Here is an 18,779-nt window from a genome sequence, read left to right as displayed (position 1 = left end):
TGTGTGTGTGTGTGTGTGTGTGTGTGTGTGTGTGTGTGTGTGTGTGTGCGCGCGCGTGTATGTTAAAGAGGGCGAATTGCTCTATAAATAAAATCAAAGACACAATGGATAGAGGCGCTGACTGTTTTAGTGGGATGTACTTGTGATAAAATCTTGGGCAGATTTCAGCCTCATCTGTTCTCTGGATTTAGCTGTGAATAGACTAATTGTCTTTGTTGGACATGATGATGACGATGATGATGGGTGAAATTTAAAGGTCTATACACACACACACACACACACACACACTGCTCCTTTCTGCTTGCATTCAAGATATTTATTTCTCCGGTGGATTGTTTCAGAAGCGCAGCATCTCCATGGTGATGGCAGCCCACAGATCAGGATGAGAAAGAGGGAGAGAAGGAGGCGGCTGAGAGCGAAAGCCATGCTTCCAACTTATCTGCCACCGCTCTACACTTGTTGACACATATACTGTATATCCTGATATGGATTCACCAGGCAGTTAATATACTCTTTCTCTCTCTCTCTCTCTCTCTGTCTCTCTCTCTCTCAGCTTTTCAGTGCTTCAGGCTCTCCGGTCTGGTTGCTTGTCGCTCTGCTTTCACTCCCACCTGTACTCCTTCTCCTCCGCCTCCTCCTAAGTCTATCGGGTGGCATATGTTTCAAAGTGGGTCACCTTTGTAGTGGTCTTAGGCCTGTGCTTTGAATGCAAAACTGTCAAGGCTACTACTTCTACTGATAAAAATAGCAGAAAGAAAAGGCTAAAACTTCATCCCATTCCCTAGTACTATCCATACGCCTACACCTGCCCTGATCTCTTGACACTTAATTTGAAGTGGTTCTTAAATATTGCACGATACTTGGAAATGAGGTACTTATTCAAGAAGTTATGTCATCGACTGTGGCCACTGGATATTAGGTAATCATCCACTGTTTCTGCATATCGTGTCGACAGTTATTGAGCCAACAATAGGCATCAGCGTGCAATATTAGAATCGGTAGTAAGCACCGCTGTCTAGAAAGTTTGTTGCGCTATCTCTAAAACTGAACAAAATGAACAAAAAATATTAAGACTTAAATTCAACCATGTTTATACCCGTCCCATGTCAATAAGATAATACATGACATATATTTTCTATGTGTTACAACATAGTATGTTGCCCTCAACAGGGTGAAATGTGTTATTGCACGTCTGTCTGTACTGTCGTACTTCAGGAAGTGATTCTTTGGAACAAATTTTTCAGTCAAGGTTTCAGTTTTATACTTGTTGTATTGCTTACTCTGTTTATTTTTTTCATAATTCTCCACAGTATCTGTTTACACAAAGGACTAAACTAATTTAGATGTTTCTGTGGTTGTTGGAAGGCTTGTAGTAAAATATTTTAAACATTTTTCACCATATTTGTTTTGCTTGTAAAGTGTAGTGATAACGGTGCCTAACAAAAGCATCTGTATACTTAAAACTACATTCTACATGGAAAGACAGAGATCTTTGTGTCTACAGATGTTAAGCAACATTTCTGCAGCGTCACCTTACTAGATATTCTTTTCTTGATTATACACAAAAGATTAGAATAAAATTGCATTTCCAATACAATCAGCTGGACTAAAGATGAATGCTTACCAGCGAGTATTCATAACAGTGAGTCAGACTCTTTGACACTTAAGTGATTGTTCTCTGGTTTCCACTTTTAGAAATATCTTGTGTTAAAGGCACCGTTTTGTACGTCAGCTATCAAGGAAATAACTGTGTGAAAAGTTAAAATGTGGCTTGGTTTGAGGTGCTGCTCTCTGTATGCTCTGAATTTGTTTGAGCTTAAATATTAATCAGTCAAAAATGTTTATATTATATATTTAACCTGTCATGGATTAATTAATTAAGCCAAAAATAGGTTAGATTACCATTGTCTACTCGTTTTAAAAAAAGTGAATGAAATTATGAACAAGGCAATATCAGAAAAAAAAAAAACATCACAACATGCCTTAATCTTTGCTATCTGTTCTGAATTTGGTGCAAACTCCTAAGTAATATGTATATATATTAATTTCCTTCTCAACAAGGTTTTATTTTAAAAAGTTGCTTCTGGGTTTTGTCTCTTGTTTTGGCATTGAAGCAACTTGCAGTTTTTTTAATTACAGGCTTCACCACCCTACCACTTCTTTACTTCTAATATTTTATAAGCTGCATTAAACAACAAGTGGCACTAAATATGTTACAGGCGTAAAGAGTCTGAATGCAATAATGAGCTAACATTTATTGCAGTTCAGGCAGTTCTTTGCAATATGTATGCGTACAGCCAGTCGCTGTTCCTGTCAGCAGCCTTACAAATTTCATACTCAGTATTTACCTATCAAAATGTACTTTGTTCTCCTTAAAGCATCTTGACTAAAACTTCAAAAAGTAAATAAGCATTTACTCAATGCATATAAAACTAGTAATAATATTCAAATAAAATTGCAACATAAATAAGAAATATTCTTATTTCAGCCTGTTTTTATTGACTTTATGACCAATTGTGTGAATTTAGAACATAGTTGACACTAGAAGCAGGTGTGAGTGAATTTCAGTGAATTCACATGTTAGTTCAAACATGTTCTCTTGTTTGAACTATAAGCCGAACGGTGGGCGACGTCTGACCAGGGTTTTTGTGAATGACAGTTTCTGAAGAATGATGAAGTTTCCTTCGAGATTATTTCCTGGGTCATTGTTTTAGAGCTCGAATTTGATTGAGATTCTGCAGAGTCTGTCCCAACAGCATAAACAGAACATTTACAGAAATAACAAGCAGATTCCTGTGTGTGCAGGTGAAGAAAGTCCAGCACACATGTCAGGATATTTGAAGGTTTCCCACAGTTACCAGGATGTAGAGATGGAGCTTTTGGGGCCCTGAGGGTTGTGAAGTTTAGTTTTTTGTCGACCGAACTTCCTTTCCAGAGATGCCAAAATGATTGCATCAGCTTGGTATCAGTGGCTCGGACAGAAAAATATCAGATTGTTTTAGTGTGTTCTTCCAACTTTTTCAGTCCACTGATTTTATATCTATTACAAAACATGGAAAACAAAATATAAACCTGGAAAAAACTTTCACTCATCTTACTGTATATTCTGATTTAGGTCTTGTTAGAGTTTCTACTCTCCCCAAAAATAAATAAATAAATAAATAAAAAGGATTCTTGTGACTAAAACTTAAACTCTTTATTTTTCTAGGTACGTCATGAATGTGACATTTGAAGGTCGAAACCTGTCATTTAGCGAAAAAGGCCACCAGATGTTCCCTAAACTAGTCATAATACTTCTCGACAAGGACCGGCAGTGGGACAGGGTAAAAATGTCTTCTCCTTTCATTCCACCCTCTTCTATTTCCCCGTCCCTGCATTCTGCTCCTTGTGTGAGGTGTGTGCCGCTGCTTTCGGTTTTGGAGTGTCTCCTTCTGCCACTTGAAATCAATGTTTTGGAGTTGCCCGTGCATCACACGGCTCTCCCTCCGCAGGTTGGCAAGTGGGAAAGAGGCTCGTTGACGATGAGGTACCATGTGTGGCCTCGTTTCGAGCTGTACTCTGACGTGGAGGAGCGGGAGGACCACCTGTCCATCGTGACTCTGGAGGAGGCGCCGTTTGTCATCGTGGAGGACGTGGATCCACTCAGTGGGACATGCATGAGGAACACTGTGCCGTGTCGGAAGCAGCTAAAACTCAGGTACAAAGTTTACATTAGTGCTTCGTCTGTAAGTAAACTGAAGACAATTTGTTTTGTAAAACTTTCCAAGTGTTTGTGTTACACCACAAAGTTGCTACTTGTTACTTGATTGTGCTATAAAATGGTACTTAAAGGAATGTCTTTATCACGTCTGAGCATCTACAAGGTTTTTTTTTTCACTTAAAGTGGATTGAGCACATCTTTGAACACAATTTTCCATGTGTTGTGAGAAATAATCAGTTGGATTTATGAAAGAATTTTTTTTTATTTAAGAAACAGGTGTTAAATTACCAATAAAAATGGCTACGTTTTCTTTTTGCCATTTGCTCATAAACGTGTGGAAGCTTAAATGAGTATTTACGTGTGAATCTTTGTGTGTACAAGCGCACACACAAGCATTACAGTACATTTACAGTTTATTTACATTGTCAATCAATCAAATTTTATTTGTACAGCACATTTCAGCAACAAGGCATTTCAAAGTGCTTTCCATCATAAAACACTAAAATAACACACAGTGAACGATTGACTGTGGGGACGCAGGGCAGGACATTACAGTAAAAGAAAGAAGAAAACTTAAAGTTTAGAATGTCAAAATGTGATAAAATGTGATAAAATGTGATAAACGGCGTTTGACTAAAGTCAAAAGGGTTGGAGACAGCTTTTTATTTCTCTTTCTCACTGTTTGCGTTTTAATGATGTTTTTTTTTAAACTCTTTCTCACATGCTGTTTTTATTTTAATTATGTAAAGCACTTTGAAATGCCTTGCTGCTGAAATGTGCTATACAAATAAAATTTGATTGATTGATCGATAAAGTTAAAGAGGTGTAAGGGTGTGTTTGCAAGCTGGTGTATATTAGTCAGACAAAACAACAAACAAGTCAGTTCCATTTAGAAACATGCCTGCAAGTAAAGTGTTTTTTTTTATTATTTAGCTCCATTCTGTCTCTTTTTGTCTGCTTTCTATTGTTTTCTGCTGCTACAGCTCGCTGTAATCACTCTCCAGCTCTTCTTTTCAGTCCTGCGATTACTTTGACTTGTTTCACCTCTGCAAAGTAGAACACTTGGCTCGGTTTCTGTCCCTGCTTTCCTCCCAGTCACATTGACCCCCTCTCCCTTCCCAGCTCTGCTTGGAGTGTGATAATGAATTTTGTTCAGTGGTCTCCTTTTCTATCTCTGGGCTACCTGAAATCTCCCGAGGCAGCACCACATCTTTGCTCCATGTTTTTTTTTTTTTTTTTTTTATTTTCTTTATTGAGATATCTTTCACCTCCATTCTTTCTCCCAATGCCCGTCTTTGCACTACCCTCCTCCGCCTGTCTCCCTCACAGCATATCAGGCATAGGCGCACCAACATGCAGGATTATTTTCAGACACAAATGTGCGCAGAGCCACGTGGAGTCGTCTTTAAACGCATAGCGGTACTCAGCAAGCTTCTGCAGCGTCGGTGCCAAAACCTCGTGCTCTCTGCTGCATTGTTTTATCGCCAGGGCTGTTCACTTAAAGCAGCTTGATTTCAGAAGGCAGCTGTAGGAATAAATAAAATTAACACAAAAAGCACAAACACTTTTGTCCTTGCTCTGGCGAAAACAGCATCCACTAACTGTGCCAAAGCTGCCATTGTGTTGGTGCACAGCTGTTCTGCACCTGTATCTGCTGGGAGCCAGCGCAGCTTATTGACTGATGACGCACGGCTCGGTTAGATGTTTGCCTTCCCTGTGAGTTATTCTGAGGCTTTCATTACTGTATGATTTGGATGGAAGAGTTAAGCCTGTTTTCTTTTGTCAGGATACAATTGGCATCTGGGAGTTTTGTTGTTTATTTGTAAATGTAAAAGTTAATCAACTGACGGAAAAACAGCATCAACTCAATCTGTGACTCATTCATTTACAGGTTTAATGTGAGAAAAATGATGGCTGCATTATGCTTGATTTTTTTTTTCTTTTTCACATTTAACTCATTTTATTGTTTTGTTTTGTTTTTGGTACATCAACATTTAAAAAAAAAAACATTAAAAAAATGTATCCCTTTACTCAAATTCTTCTGAACAAAATACACAGAAAACATTTCTTTTTAGAAGTTTCCTAGTTGAAAATTATTGATAAATGATTTGTGACTACAAAAAGCCATAAAAAGTAGTTTTTGCAGTTTGCCACAAGACAAGCAGAAAGAAAGTGTTCAACGTGAACACACCGTTCAAACAGCGAAATATGGTGTCGGCAGCGTCATGCTTTGGAGATGCTTTTCTGCAGCAGAGACACGGAAGCTGGTCGGAGTTGATGGCACGATGGTTGAAGCTAAATACAGAGAAAAACAGGAAAAAACCAGTTGGAGGTAATAAAAGACTTAAAAACGGTCTGGTTTCTACCAGGAGATAGCTGGAGTGAGGTTAGAGGATGCAGGTGATGGCACTAAATGGAAACAGGTGATCCGGTTCCTACGACCTGTTATATGGAAGGTTGATAAAGCACACAGAAGTTTGACATGGTAAGGAAAAATGTGGAAGAGTTCACGAGGTATGAATACTTTTACAAGCCGCTGTATCCGTTCTGTTCAGACTTGACGTGGTTTTTTGTGATGAACTGATCAATTCAGAGACACATTTTGTGTCAACCCACGACTTTTGCATTTCATAAATACTGACCTGCCACTTCTGCTTTTTCTCTGCTTCCCTCCTCTGCTTCCCAAATCGCAGCAATCAGACGGGCGATTCGGGGATTTACATCAAGCGCTGCTGCAAAGGCTTCTGCATTGACATCCTGAAAAAGATTGCGAAAACCGTCAAGTTCACGTACGACCTATATTTGGTTACCAATGGTAAACACGGCAAGAAGGTTAATGGGACCTGGAACGGCATGGTGGGAGAGGTAAGAACACTTTTCACTAATTACTGACTAACAGCAAGTGGTCACGTTACTTTTTGTGTAAAATCTTAAAATAATACTGCGAAGAAAAGAGGAGTGTGTTGTTGTGACAAGTTTATGCCCCCTTTGGAGAGAAGCACCAGCTTTGTGTGGTCTGTAAGCAGGTTGAAAATACCCACAGTGACAGTTCATGCAGACCTGCTGGCACACCAGCTGATTTTGGATTTCACAGCTGGCAGAGCACTGCAGCAGAACGCAGGAGATATTACCATACAAATGTTACTGAGCCGCCGGAGTGACGCAACCAGGCAGTGCACCAAAAACAACGAATGTGATGTGTGCTTAAACCTGCATATTCATCGCAGCAGCGAGATTGCTCATGTTTGCAAACCATAACACATCCCACGTAACCCGAATACATAGAGGGCAGCCTCGGTTTGATCAGTTTAGCATCTGCTGGTCTGCAGCGAGAGATAAGCTGTCGTTCCAGGTGTAGCCTTTTAATTTAGCCTCAAGCAGATGTGAGCGAGAAGCTGCACAGATGTGAAGCGACTCTTTCTGTGACGGGGCTGCGCATGCATCTCTGCGGGTGTGGGTGAAAAGGCGCACCAGATATGAATGCATTTATAATTCATCAATAAATGTGTTTATATATTCAATCCATAGAAGATCTTTGTCCCCCCCCCACAACCCTCCCCATCACTTTTACCGCCTTTTACCGCATGCATAAAGCCGCTTTTCAAGCCCTTTTGAGTCGGCGTCTCAATGAAACGTCTGAAATAAAAAATTCTGCGCAGACACTTCAACAGCCAGGAAATGCAGTCCCACTCACAGAAATATATATCTTTTTTTTAAATTTATTTATTTTTTTATTTGCTATGGCTGATGATGCTGTCTAAGTATCTGTCTCTGTTAGTTCCTCGCCGTCTCCGTCAGGACGTCTAGCACTTGTTTCCCACAACCCGGCCTGAGGGGAAGCTTGTGATCAGATCCAGCAAACCTCAGGAGGACTCAATGAAGGTTCCTAATCAGAGATGGAGCAAGAATACAGAAGGCGCGGATTGGAGCGAGGGGGAGAAAGCCGCCTCGGGCAAAGACCCACTCCACTGCTGCACACATTACGCAGTCGGCACAGCTCAGCCGTCTTGCATAGACGTGCAGCTGATTGTGTCTCATCTTAAAATACGAAGTCTTTAGCTGATGAGGTTTCCACTTAGGCAACGCTGTGCATACTTTAAAGCTTAAGCGAGTGGCAAGTGATTTCATTTACATGAGCAAAAAAGAAAAAAAGAAAAAAACAGGACAACAGACAGAGAACAGATCGAGAATAAAAGAGGAGGCCTCGAGGAATAAATGTGATGGAGGAACAAAAGTGTGCGAGAGTATTATTCACTCCAGCATACGTAGTTTTTAATAACATAGTCATTTGTCCACTTTTTTTACTCGTGGCCAGAGGCTCCAGAAACATGGAGCTAAATATACCTGAGCACACAAGGAGAGCATGCTGGTGGGAGTCAAACGCTGACCCAGAATAGAGATTATGTAGACATTAGTCTCTCCGCCGTTTTCTCCTAATGTGAGAAACCTGGAAATCACATTAGCTCACTCTTTTTTTTTTTTTTCTTTTCTATTTCTATAACGGAGCCCATGTGTTTGTGTCTGTTTGACCCCCAGGTGGTGGCGAAGAATGCTCACATGGCCGTGGGTTCGCTCACTATCAACGAGGAGAGGTCAGAGGTCATCGACTTCTCCGTGCCGTTCATCGAGACGGGGATCAGTGTCATGGTCTCCCGCAGCAACGGCACCGTCTCCCCCTCTGCCTTTCTAGGTGAGGAGAAACACACCCGGCGCTTCTGGCAAAACACCCACTAGATGCACATGACCTCACGCTTCACATCATAAATGCACAGCAATGCACATCTAAATACCTTTTTACTGAACTGAGTAGCAATGGAAACAATGACATCAGCCTCCACTGACTTTGATTCGTTTTACCTGTCCATGTTGTTTCAGCTCAAATTTTAGAAGCAGTAAATGTTCCTGCAAGGACTGCAGCCAATCTTCAGCTTTTAGGCTTCGATCTGGAAATCAGCTCAACACTTACAAACACATTCTTCATTTGTGTTGTGTTGTTGTGAAATCCTTCCTGTCTTCAGGTTTTTTGGCACAATTGTTTCAAAGGCCAGATTTCATCATTTTCACACCTTTTCTTTGTCAGCTGCATTTGGAGACAACAATTATGCTAATTTCCATCTCTGCAGTCAAAAACAAGCATATATATATAACGAAACAGGATATGGTAATGGCCAGCCAAAAAGAAAATAGTTCAGTCTCTGCTCACATGTGAGCTTTTACGTTACTTGGGGGGAAAAAAACAAAAAGGTTACCAGCTGGATTTAGCTAAGCAAATAGATGCCAGCATTCTGTTGGAAAATTACTGCGTGTGTGATTATCTTTGAGATGGTACACAAAGGTGGAATGATCCATGTGGTTGTAGAAAAAAGGTTAGTCTGTTTCAGAACGGTCAGATCATTGACATCAAGCAGATAAATCCTCTGCTTGATTTTGGAGATTTTGCAATCAGCAAAAAAAAAAAAAAAAAAACTTGAGCAAATGTGATTAGCGATCATTTAAACATTTGGAGTAATCAAAAACAAAAGCAGAATTCAGAGCTATATTTAACAAGTTAAAGTTAGAACGCTTCCACATTCACAATGTAAAAAGAACTAAAAAAAGGAAAAAAGTTTTAGAAAAGTTTACATTTTACCAAAAAGTTAGCTAAAGAAGCATCCGAAAATTATGATAAGACTTGTGTTTTGCATCTTATTTTAATGAGAAAAGTTGTTGCAGATTAGTTGCTATCCAAATGTATTTTTAATTTAAATAAAAGCACTGACACCCTTCTAGACCCAGCCAGTGTTTCCTCTCGCTCACTGATCGCTGGTATAGACAATGGACAGATGGATGAATAATACTTTTTCCATTTAGCTGTAAAAATGACACTATTATAAATATTTTGGCACTTAAAAGAGTTTTCACTCAGGTCTCCTCATCTCTGGTGTGATTACAGCTCAAAAACGCAATTTTGTAATAAAGCCTAACACTCCAGAGCAGCTGTCAAAGTACATTAATCTAATGGCTTTGTTTGTAAAGTAAATTGCTGCGGGTGAAAATTGCAGTGCAGAATATAAAGCAACTGGAAAACATGCTCACTTCTATGAGTTTTATATTCACGCTTACTTCCCTTCCCGTCAGTTCTGCTCGTCGTCGTTCACACAATCTCAGAAAAATCCATAAACATTAACAGAACAGTGGTTGAATGGAAAAACAACAACGACAACAAAAAACCCCATATTGTTTTAAAATGCTTTAACATATTTGCCCTGTTTTGTACCCCAACACACGCTCTCCTTCAGAGCCCTTCAGCGCCGATGTCTGGGTCATGATGTTTGTGATGCTGCTGATCGTGTCGGCCGTGGCTGTCTTTGTGTTCGAGTACTTCAGCCCGGTGGGTTACAATCGCTGTCTGGCAGACGGACGAGGTGAGAGGACGCGCACGCACGCACGCATTCAGAAACACACATTTGCACGTCTGGGCCCGCTTGATTCATGCTGGAAAAATGGGGCAATGAGGTTCATTGTCAAACAATCTAACGTGTCGAAATGAATATCGAGTTTTGGTTTCTCCTTGAATGCACCGTTCAGATAGAGAACTCCAGGTGCTAAATTGCTTTGACAATCTTTACTGAATGAGAGCAACTGGGGTGCTGAGACTTTCTGCGTGATGTCTTTGAGTGCTTATCTACATTGACAGTCGCTTAAGCTCTTTCACTAATGAAGGGGATCATTGACAAGAACCAGATAGGTGGTCTTAAGTATTCTTAGCCTCATTGTGTGAACTAGAAATCACCTGTTCTGCTATTGGAATGCCTTTTTTTTTTTGTTGTAATAATATTAAAGTGTTACACCGCTGAATGGACGGAGTTAGATAGAAACATGATTCAGATTTAACGGCGTCTGTTGAATCAGATGCATTTTTAGCAGGTAGGTGCACTCAATTTACTCATCAGATTCACTGGTTCTGATTCAGCTCTTTATTTTCCTTTTTATACACAAGACTCGCTTTAGAGATTGAATTTTTTTTATCATGGTTACAGTCAAACAAGAAAAAAAATAAATAAGTGTTAGATTTCTGTTGAGGGCTGAAATTTCTGAATGACTGGATGCCTCATAAAGGCACATAAATAGCCTGATGTTGTCTTACATCTGGCGCCTCCAAAGAACATCATCTCCTGGAACACTAAACAATATAATTTTGACATGAAATATATGTAGGATCCCTGCATATACGAGACTCTTCTGTGCTTCCGCTGCGGCTTCATCACAGCCTGTTGTGCGTCCATCTGCCACTTTGCCCTTCTCACTCCCTCCTCATCTGTGTTGCCACGAAGCTGCTGTAGGTAGTATTTGCTTCCTGACGCCTTGTCATACAGCCACAGAGGCAGGTGGAACAGAGTGAGTGTATAAAAGCCGGGCTGTCCCCAGCAGTAGCTGCAGGAGTAAATGGAAACTCCTCAGTACATACTGTGATCCCTGACAAATTCAATGGTGGCGATCCTTCAAAAGGCCTCCCACGACATCTGGTCGAAAGTAAATAAAGCACGCTGATCCCACCACTGTCCTCTCGTCTTGTCATTCTGTCCCTTTAGAGCCCGGCGGTCCCTCCTTCACCATCGGCAAGGCCATCTGGCTGCTGTGGGGCCTGGTTTTCAACAACTCCGTTCCTGTGCAGAATCCCAAAGGCACCACCAGTAAAATCATGGTGTCAGTGTGGGCCTTCTTCGCTGTCATCTTTCTGGCCTCCTACACTGCCAACCTGGCTGCCTTCATGATCCAGGAGGAATACGTGGACCAGGTGTCGGGCTTGTCAGACAAAAAGGTGAGGATTTAGAGCGACGTTGCGAGCAGGTGTGTGAAAAATGTATGCTTCTAGAGTTTGTTTGCAGACTTTTTCATGTTGCTGGTTTAATTTTTGTAGCCTTTTTAGTACATAATACCATGTATAGTATATAAATGCAAAAGAACAGGATCTTTTTGTGTGTTTTCTGTAGAGTAGTAGCTGTGTATTAGCATTCAGCTGTGTTTTTCGGTTCTTTTGGTTCTTTAATTTTACAAGCCAATAGGTCAGCATCCATGGAAATGGTGTGAGAGCAGCTATGAGACATTTTGTCAAATTATAACATCCTCAGTTGAAATTCCTTGCTCACTGTTGCTGTCTCTCACCTTGTAAGAGTGTTAAAGTGAATTATTGTTTGTAGGATTATGTCAGATTACTGGAAAAAAAAAGTGTATGGTTCTATAAAGAAACATCTTTCTTTTTTCTTTCCTCCCTTCCTTCTTTCTTTTGGCAAAGTTACGTCACAATTAGTTAATCAGAAGATCTGTGGGTTGCGGTAGCTAGATACCAAAATGTAATGCTTGGAGCTCAAATTTCAAAATTCAAAGTGGTGCTGATATCATCTGATATAGTAGCTTTTTTTCCCCTTGTTTTTGGTTCCATGAAACCTTCACGTTGCACCAAGAAATTCAGATTTATCTGCGATTGTCTTTTCATATACGTGCAAAAGGCTGAGTCCAATTAATTTCTCTGAGACTATCTCTAACGTCTCCTGGTGTGCAGAGCGTGCTTGTCTAAAATGTTCCATTTCTTTTTGCTGCAACTCTAGGCACTTGTGTAATTCTCTCCTTTTCCTTTTCTTATCAGTGCTTTAGCAGCTTTTTGCTATTTTACATCCAAACGAGAATATCTCTCTATTTTTTTTTCTTCCTTTCTACAGTTCCAGAAGCCGAACGAGTTCTCTCCGCCTTTCCGGTTTGGTACGGTGCCCAACGGGAGCACAGAGCGCAACATCCGCAACAACTACAGAGACATGCACGCCTACATGACCAGCTTCCACCAGAAGAATGTAGATGAAGCCCTGCACAGCCTGAAGACGGGGTGAGGAAGGGACAGAGAGAAAAAGGGTTGGAGGGGCAAGGGCTGGTAGACAGATGGGGGATGCAGGGAAGGAGGAAGTTGAAAGGATGTCAGCATAAATAAAAAAGACAGTGTTAAAGATCTGGAATGTCGCGCAGTGATGCAAAACAAAAACAAAAAACAAAAAAAAATATGATGAAATGATAAGAGAGGGCTGCAGAAGAAGTGGGATCATTTGGGGGAAATGTGAAGGAGCAGCCAGCGGCGGTGCGCATCTGCCTTTACAGTGGCGTCCAGAACAGCAGTGGAGCTTGTGTTTGCTTTATAACTGAATCTTTGTCACTCTTTCTCTTTCGCTGTCTTCAAACATTTTCATCAAGCACTGCCGAGGAAACAGGAATGCAAAGTGGTGATGTTTCACCGATGCTGAATGGCCACGGAAGCCTGAGGTGCCCTGAGGCACTTTTGAAGGTAGCAGGAGAAGCAGCAGGCTGTCATGTCAATCAGTCAACTGACTGTGGGTCAATATGTAGAACATACACAGCTTCTCTGGAAAATGCTTTACTTTAAACAATGGGAAAGTGGATCCTGGACATTTTACAACAGTGTTTTAACATCATTAGACCAAAAACAGGAGCCATAGAAAAACCACCCGCTGATTTTGAGAAGAATTTATGGAGTTTATTACAAAAGTATTCACACCCCTTGGACTTTTTCACATTTTATAACTTTACAATCTTTAAACTTCGAAGTATTCTGTTGACGTTTCATAGGACAGACTATTTTAAAGTAGTTCAAAGTTGCAAAGCAGAATTAAAAATTACTACATTTTTAAATTTTAAAATATTTTTTCCATTAAAGAAGAATCTGTAAAGTTTGTCATGTATTTGTCAGGCCCCACAAGTTAATTAATTTAAAAAGGGTTAAGGTATGTCTCAACTAACTTTCTCTTCTGGAGTGTGAACATCGTTTATCAAGTCTAGCCAAAGATACTTAATGTGATTCAAGTCTGGACTTTGACTGGGCCATTCTAATGCACAGCTTTGTTCTAAGCCATTTCATTGAAGCTTTGGTCGAATGTTAAGGATCAAATGTCCTGCTGGCAATAAAACCCCCACCTCATTATTTTACAGCTTTAAATAGATTTTCTTTAAGGATTTTGTTTGTGACTCTACTGATCTTCCCATCAAGCCTGTTCAGCTTTTCTGAATTCCACCCAGCATGATGCAGGAACCTGCAAGTTTCACAGTGAGTAATGATTTCAGGTAGAGGTGCAGAGTTAGCTTTCCTCCTCATGTTGCTTTTTGCATACAGCCTAAAGTGTTCGGTCTCGTTTAAAAAGAGCACTCTTTTCCACTCTTGCAGTGTTCACTTTATGATCTGTGGCAAACTGTAAACAGAACTTATTTCTGGCATTCTTGCAACACTGGCTTACTTCTTGCCACTTTTCCATGATTTGTAGAATATACAGCCAAAAATAGTTCTGTCAAGAAATTCCTCCTCATGATTTCTGCAGCTCCTCCAGAGGTGCCACGGGCCTCTTTTCTGCTTCTCTGACTTGCTCTGCCAGTGATTTTAGGTGGACAGCCATATCTTGATAGGTTTACAGTTTTGCCATATTCTTTTTATATTCACATTATTTTTGACCAGTGCTCTGTGAGATGTTCAAAGTTAGGGATTTTTTACAAAAGAAAACTTAACCTGGGTCTTCATAATGTTTCATAATTAGTCTAAATTAAATTACACACAGGTAGCTTGCACTTTTTAGTGTAATTTCAGGAGCAATTGATTGCATTGAATTTATTTATTTATTTCATTTTAGGACTATTAAAGTATATGTGACTGAATACAACTATATGCTGATAGTAGCTATCAAATGTACAGTATTATTCTGAAACAGTTTGTGTTGATCTTTCACATAATATCCCAATAAAATACATTAAGGTTTGTGGTTGGAACATTGAAAAATGTGAAAAAGTTCCAGGTATCAATACTTTTTCGGGTTTGATGGAGACCTTTGAGTTTTGACTACATAAAACCAATCAGCATGACAGTATGTTCACCAATACCATGACAACAGAGTAACTTAAAATAGATATACGTTACACATGAGTAAGAAGAAAGACAGCAGCAAATGATTCAAGAGTGAAACTCATACATATTCATCCCACATGAAGTGACACATTTAAGGTGTTTATTTCTGGTCACTTTGATATGTTTTGATATTGAAAACCCAAAATTTAACTTTTCCCAAAAATTAAAATATTGCATAAAGTCGATAAAAGAGATTTTAAAAGCACAAATGTTGATTTACAGAGAAATGTGTCCATGCACTGCACAGTATGCACTCAACTTGGTCATCAGCAATTCAGTGTGGCATGGAGGTGATCAGTCTGTGGCTCTGCTGAGCTGTTTAGAGGTCCCAGGTTGGTTTGATATTAGTATTTAGCTTCTCTGCATAGTTCTGATGTCTCTCATCTTCATCCTGACAATCCTCTGTAGATTCTCTCCACAAGCTTTAGGTCAGTCTGGTTTTCTGGCCTGTCGAGCACCATGGTCACTAAACCAGCTGCTGGTACTTTTGGCAGTGTGGGCAGGTGCCAAGTGCTGCTGAAGCAAATATAAAATCTCTCCATAATGATTATAAAGTTCTTGAGAATTTAACTGGCGGGCAACTGGAACACACACATCAACCAGGCTGTGTCTTGTGTGAGGCACAACGAAAGTCTATAAGGGTTTAACTGTTGCATGAGTTTCTCCACTGTAACAGCACATCTTTATGCTTCACAGGAAACTGGATGCCTTCATCTATGACGCAGCGGTGCTCAACTACATGGCTGGCAGGGATGAGGGGTGTAAGCTGGTAACCATTGGCAGCGGCAAAGTGTTCGCCTCCACGGGCTACGGCATCGCCATCCAGAAGGACTCGGGCTGGAAACGAGCCGTGGATCTGGCTATCCTCATGCTGTTTGGAGACGGTAAGGCTGGACAGCGTTGGTAACGCTCATGATCGATAACGAGCATAAACAAAACTTCACAGAGGTCAAGAGGTATTCGTGATTTCTTTACGTTGTGCTTCCTGTTCCAACAATACTTGCTCAAGATTTCTGAAGAGCAGTTTTTCTTTGAGTGCGTTTTTACTTATTTTCAGCCATTTTCAGATTTTTATTTATTTATTTGTAACTAAATTGTAACCTGTAAATTATTTAGGTAGAAAACTATTCCTAAACTCAAAACAGTCCATTTTAAATGTGATCTTTAAACACTTTGTAGAAAAGAAACCAGCTGGTCTCCATTACTGCATGAGAATCATGTAAAATTTACGAAGCAATTAAATGGACTGAAAAAGGCATTTTAGTAAGTTGACTGCAAACGTCTATTGGCTTAAGAGACATGCTTGCTGGATTTGTCTCGACTTTCAGATTCTACATCAGCTGCAACTAGTTTTCTTTAGGCCTGCGGTGACTTTTTTTTTTTTTTTGCTCTCCACATGACTAATTTTAAGCAAACGCTGCATAATATGCCGTCATGGTCAGCTGTTGGAGCTTAGCCGAGAATGAGAGAAAAGGAATTAAAAGAATCACACCAATCAGGCATTAGTAGCCGATTTCTGATCTCCTATGCTGTAACACTGTAAGCCTGCTGACTTTCATTGACTCCAATTTTTCTTCAAGCACTATATTTAACATCATCATGTGTTTTTCTAGCCTTCCTGCTGTGAGCAGTCATTAAATATTAACATTCGGAGCAGAGCACTATGTGCGAGAGAACGGTTGCTGTAAATCAAGGTTTTACCATTATTTTACAACACAGATAAACTGTTATAGTTCAAGTTTCAGACTTCCTTTAACGCACTAGGATGACTAGTGTGCTTCGGCGTAGTCAGTGTAAAAGGCAGAATCTGTGTGTAGAGAGTGCAAACTCTTACCCCTGAGATTTCCTAAATGCCTGAATCATTTACAAGTACAGCGTGTTCCCTATCAAACAGGTTGAAAACGGAAAAGGATAAAACAGAGAAACCTTTATCTAATAGATATGCCTTGCTGGTATCTGCTGCAGATCACTTCTGGGTCACTTCTCTCCTTTGCCAGTAATGTCTGTTGCAGCCTGAACAAACGGCTGACGTGAAAATAACACAAGTTATTTGATTTTATGTTTTTTGTTGTTGATAGCTGGAGTATATTTGTTGGGTTGACCTTTTAGGTGTGGTGTCTTGATACATAGGGAAATGAAGATTTTCAAATTCTGTTCACCACCCATTTTCTAAACAAAACTCAGTTAGAAAATCTGGAGAAGTATATCTCAAGATCGCTACAAAAATCACTTCACCTTTGAAGCACACAACACATATTTGGAGTTGAAACGTGTCATGTTCCTACTACTTAATGCATATCTCTGCTTTGTAGCAACTTGCGCCCAATGCCTCTGTTTTTAACAATGATTATTAAAATTTAGAACTTTAAAATGTTTAAACGGGCAGCTTTCAGTGTTTGATACAATAGAACCAGAGAAAACACTCAGAAACTGTTGGGCTGCAGGATGAAACAGCCCAAGAGCCAAGCTTTGCAGAACAGTCGACATATAGCAGAAACCCTCCGGTTGTTGTAGGTGTAAAAGCTTTAATGTAGTGTGAGTGTGTATATTTAGCTGCTCAGGAAACACTGAGAAAACTGTTTGCCACAAACCAGAAAAAATACTGATGAAATTACCTCAAAGCAACATGGTGGATGGAATCCTTCATACGGATACGCTTCTATATGCTGCCGCACATGTGTGACTGACAGTCGGTGTCATATGGATTGCAGAAACTGCCTCCATATGTTGGCAGGCTGACATGGAAAATAAATTCACCAGGGGAAGCAGATTTTTATCTGATTTATACTGCAGCATCTCAACAGAGAAATTATACTGAATTTGTCAGTGATGTAATTTGCTGCTGCATTTGTTATCAGTTTCTGTCAGCTTCTTTTCAGGTTCACTTTTTACTCCACCAGTTTGATCCTGCTGACAGTTTCTTTTCAGCAGTTGGAAACTGAGTTCCTACAGTCTGGAAAAATCTGGAAAAGTAATCAATTTGATCTTCAGTTGAGCCCAAAGTTATTCATACCTCTGGCAGATTTAGATCGATTATTTTTTCGATAAAAATAAAAATGTCAAAGAAATAACCACCATGAGGGAGGGTTATTTGCTGTGATTCTTTTACAACATCACAGCCGTCAAAGCCCTTCTAATAATTGCTGAACATATATGTGCATATTTCCACTTGTATTTAAATAACCTTTATCAATGAGCTATATACTTCTTTTAGGCTTGGAGGTTTCCATACTGCCATCATAATCATTGTATATATATATATATATATATATATATATATATATATATATAAATAAAGTGTGTGTGTGTGTGTGTGCGTGCGTGTGTGTGTGTGTGTGTGTGTGTGTGTTGTATTTATCCCCTCACTTGTTTCAGGAAGACAGTTTTAATGTTCTGATATCCAGTGCATTTATCTCTGTATGAATTATTACCTCCACATAATCTTACATGTTATTGTGGTCTTGCTATAACAGAACATATTATTTCAATATGCATATGCAGCAGGTTGTCTGAATGTCTGATTTATCTCCCATTAGCATCCACTGGCTGCAGAATGGTGACTAATGATGATGGTACAGCGTGGAAAAATGAGATAGCTTTTGTTTGTTGTGACTAACCAAGCCAATCTTAGCAGCAATCTAATTTCATCATTTTCAATTATGGCATAATTTAGTTTGCTTGATTATAAACCTGCGGTAAATTATTACCAGGTAACTTCAGACAAATAATGTTTGTTTCCCCCATGAATGTTTGCAAGTAACTATTCATTCCAGACACTTTGTAATTTCCTATTTGAAAAAATAACAGGAAAAATTTGAATGTTTTGCGAAAATGCACTGTGAAGGCTGTAAGCTGCATATTTTCAGTGAAAATTGCAGAAGCGTTTGGAGTTAATTGCTGAAGACTTGCTGAAATGTAAGAAATAGGCAGAAACAGCGAAGTAAAGCAAAAGGCAAGGAGAAAAACTGTATAAAAGGAGCATAATGCAAGCAAAAAAAATTGCCGAGGGATTTTATGAAATCTCTAAAAGATATTGAAAAGCTGAAATAAACAGTAGTATTTGAAGGATGTGACTACATTTTAAAGTTTGAATGATATTTCAAGGTGAAAGCACTTGGAATTATTTAGCTGTGATATATATATATA

The 18,779-nt window shown here is 39.6% G+C and overlaps 1 protein-coding gene across 7 annotated transcripts in view; it reads left to right on the top strand.

Moving 5' to 3' along the window:
• The window catches only part of grin2bb (glutamate receptor, ionotropic, N-methyl D-aspartate 2B, genome duplicate b), a 122,151-nt gene that overhangs the window by 90,336 nt on the left and 13,036 nt on the right, over positions 1–18,779 (top strand). For all 7 annotated transcript variants that reach the window (XM_016671293.1, XM_016671292.1, XM_016671291.1 and 4 more), the window contains 8 exons: positions 3,209–3,323; positions 3,492–3,697; positions 6,394–6,565; positions 8,237–8,390; positions 9,979–10,104; positions 11,272–11,501; positions 12,400–12,560; positions 15,330–15,517. In XM_016671293.1, coding sequence (XP_016526779.1) covers positions 3,209–3,323; positions 3,492–3,697; positions 6,394–6,565; positions 8,237–8,390; positions 9,979–10,104; positions 11,272–11,501; positions 12,400–12,560; positions 15,330–15,517 — 1,352 coding nt within the window. The remainder of the gene's footprint in view (positions 1–3,208; positions 3,324–3,491; positions 3,698–6,393; positions 6,566–8,236; positions 8,391–9,978; positions 10,105–11,271; positions 11,502–12,399; positions 12,561–15,329; positions 15,518–18,779) is intronic.

The sequence above is a fragment of the Poecilia formosa genome, unplaced genomic scaffold, assembly GCF_000485575.1.
Source record: "Poecilia formosa unplaced genomic scaffold, Poecilia_formosa-5.1.2 Scaffold43, whole genome shotgun sequence".
Taxonomy (NCBI): domain Eukaryota; kingdom Metazoa; phylum Chordata; class Actinopteri; order Cyprinodontiformes; family Poeciliidae; genus Poecilia; species Poecilia formosa.
Note: the sequence above shows the minus strand (reverse complement) of the source record. Positions and strands in the feature narration are given on the sequence as shown.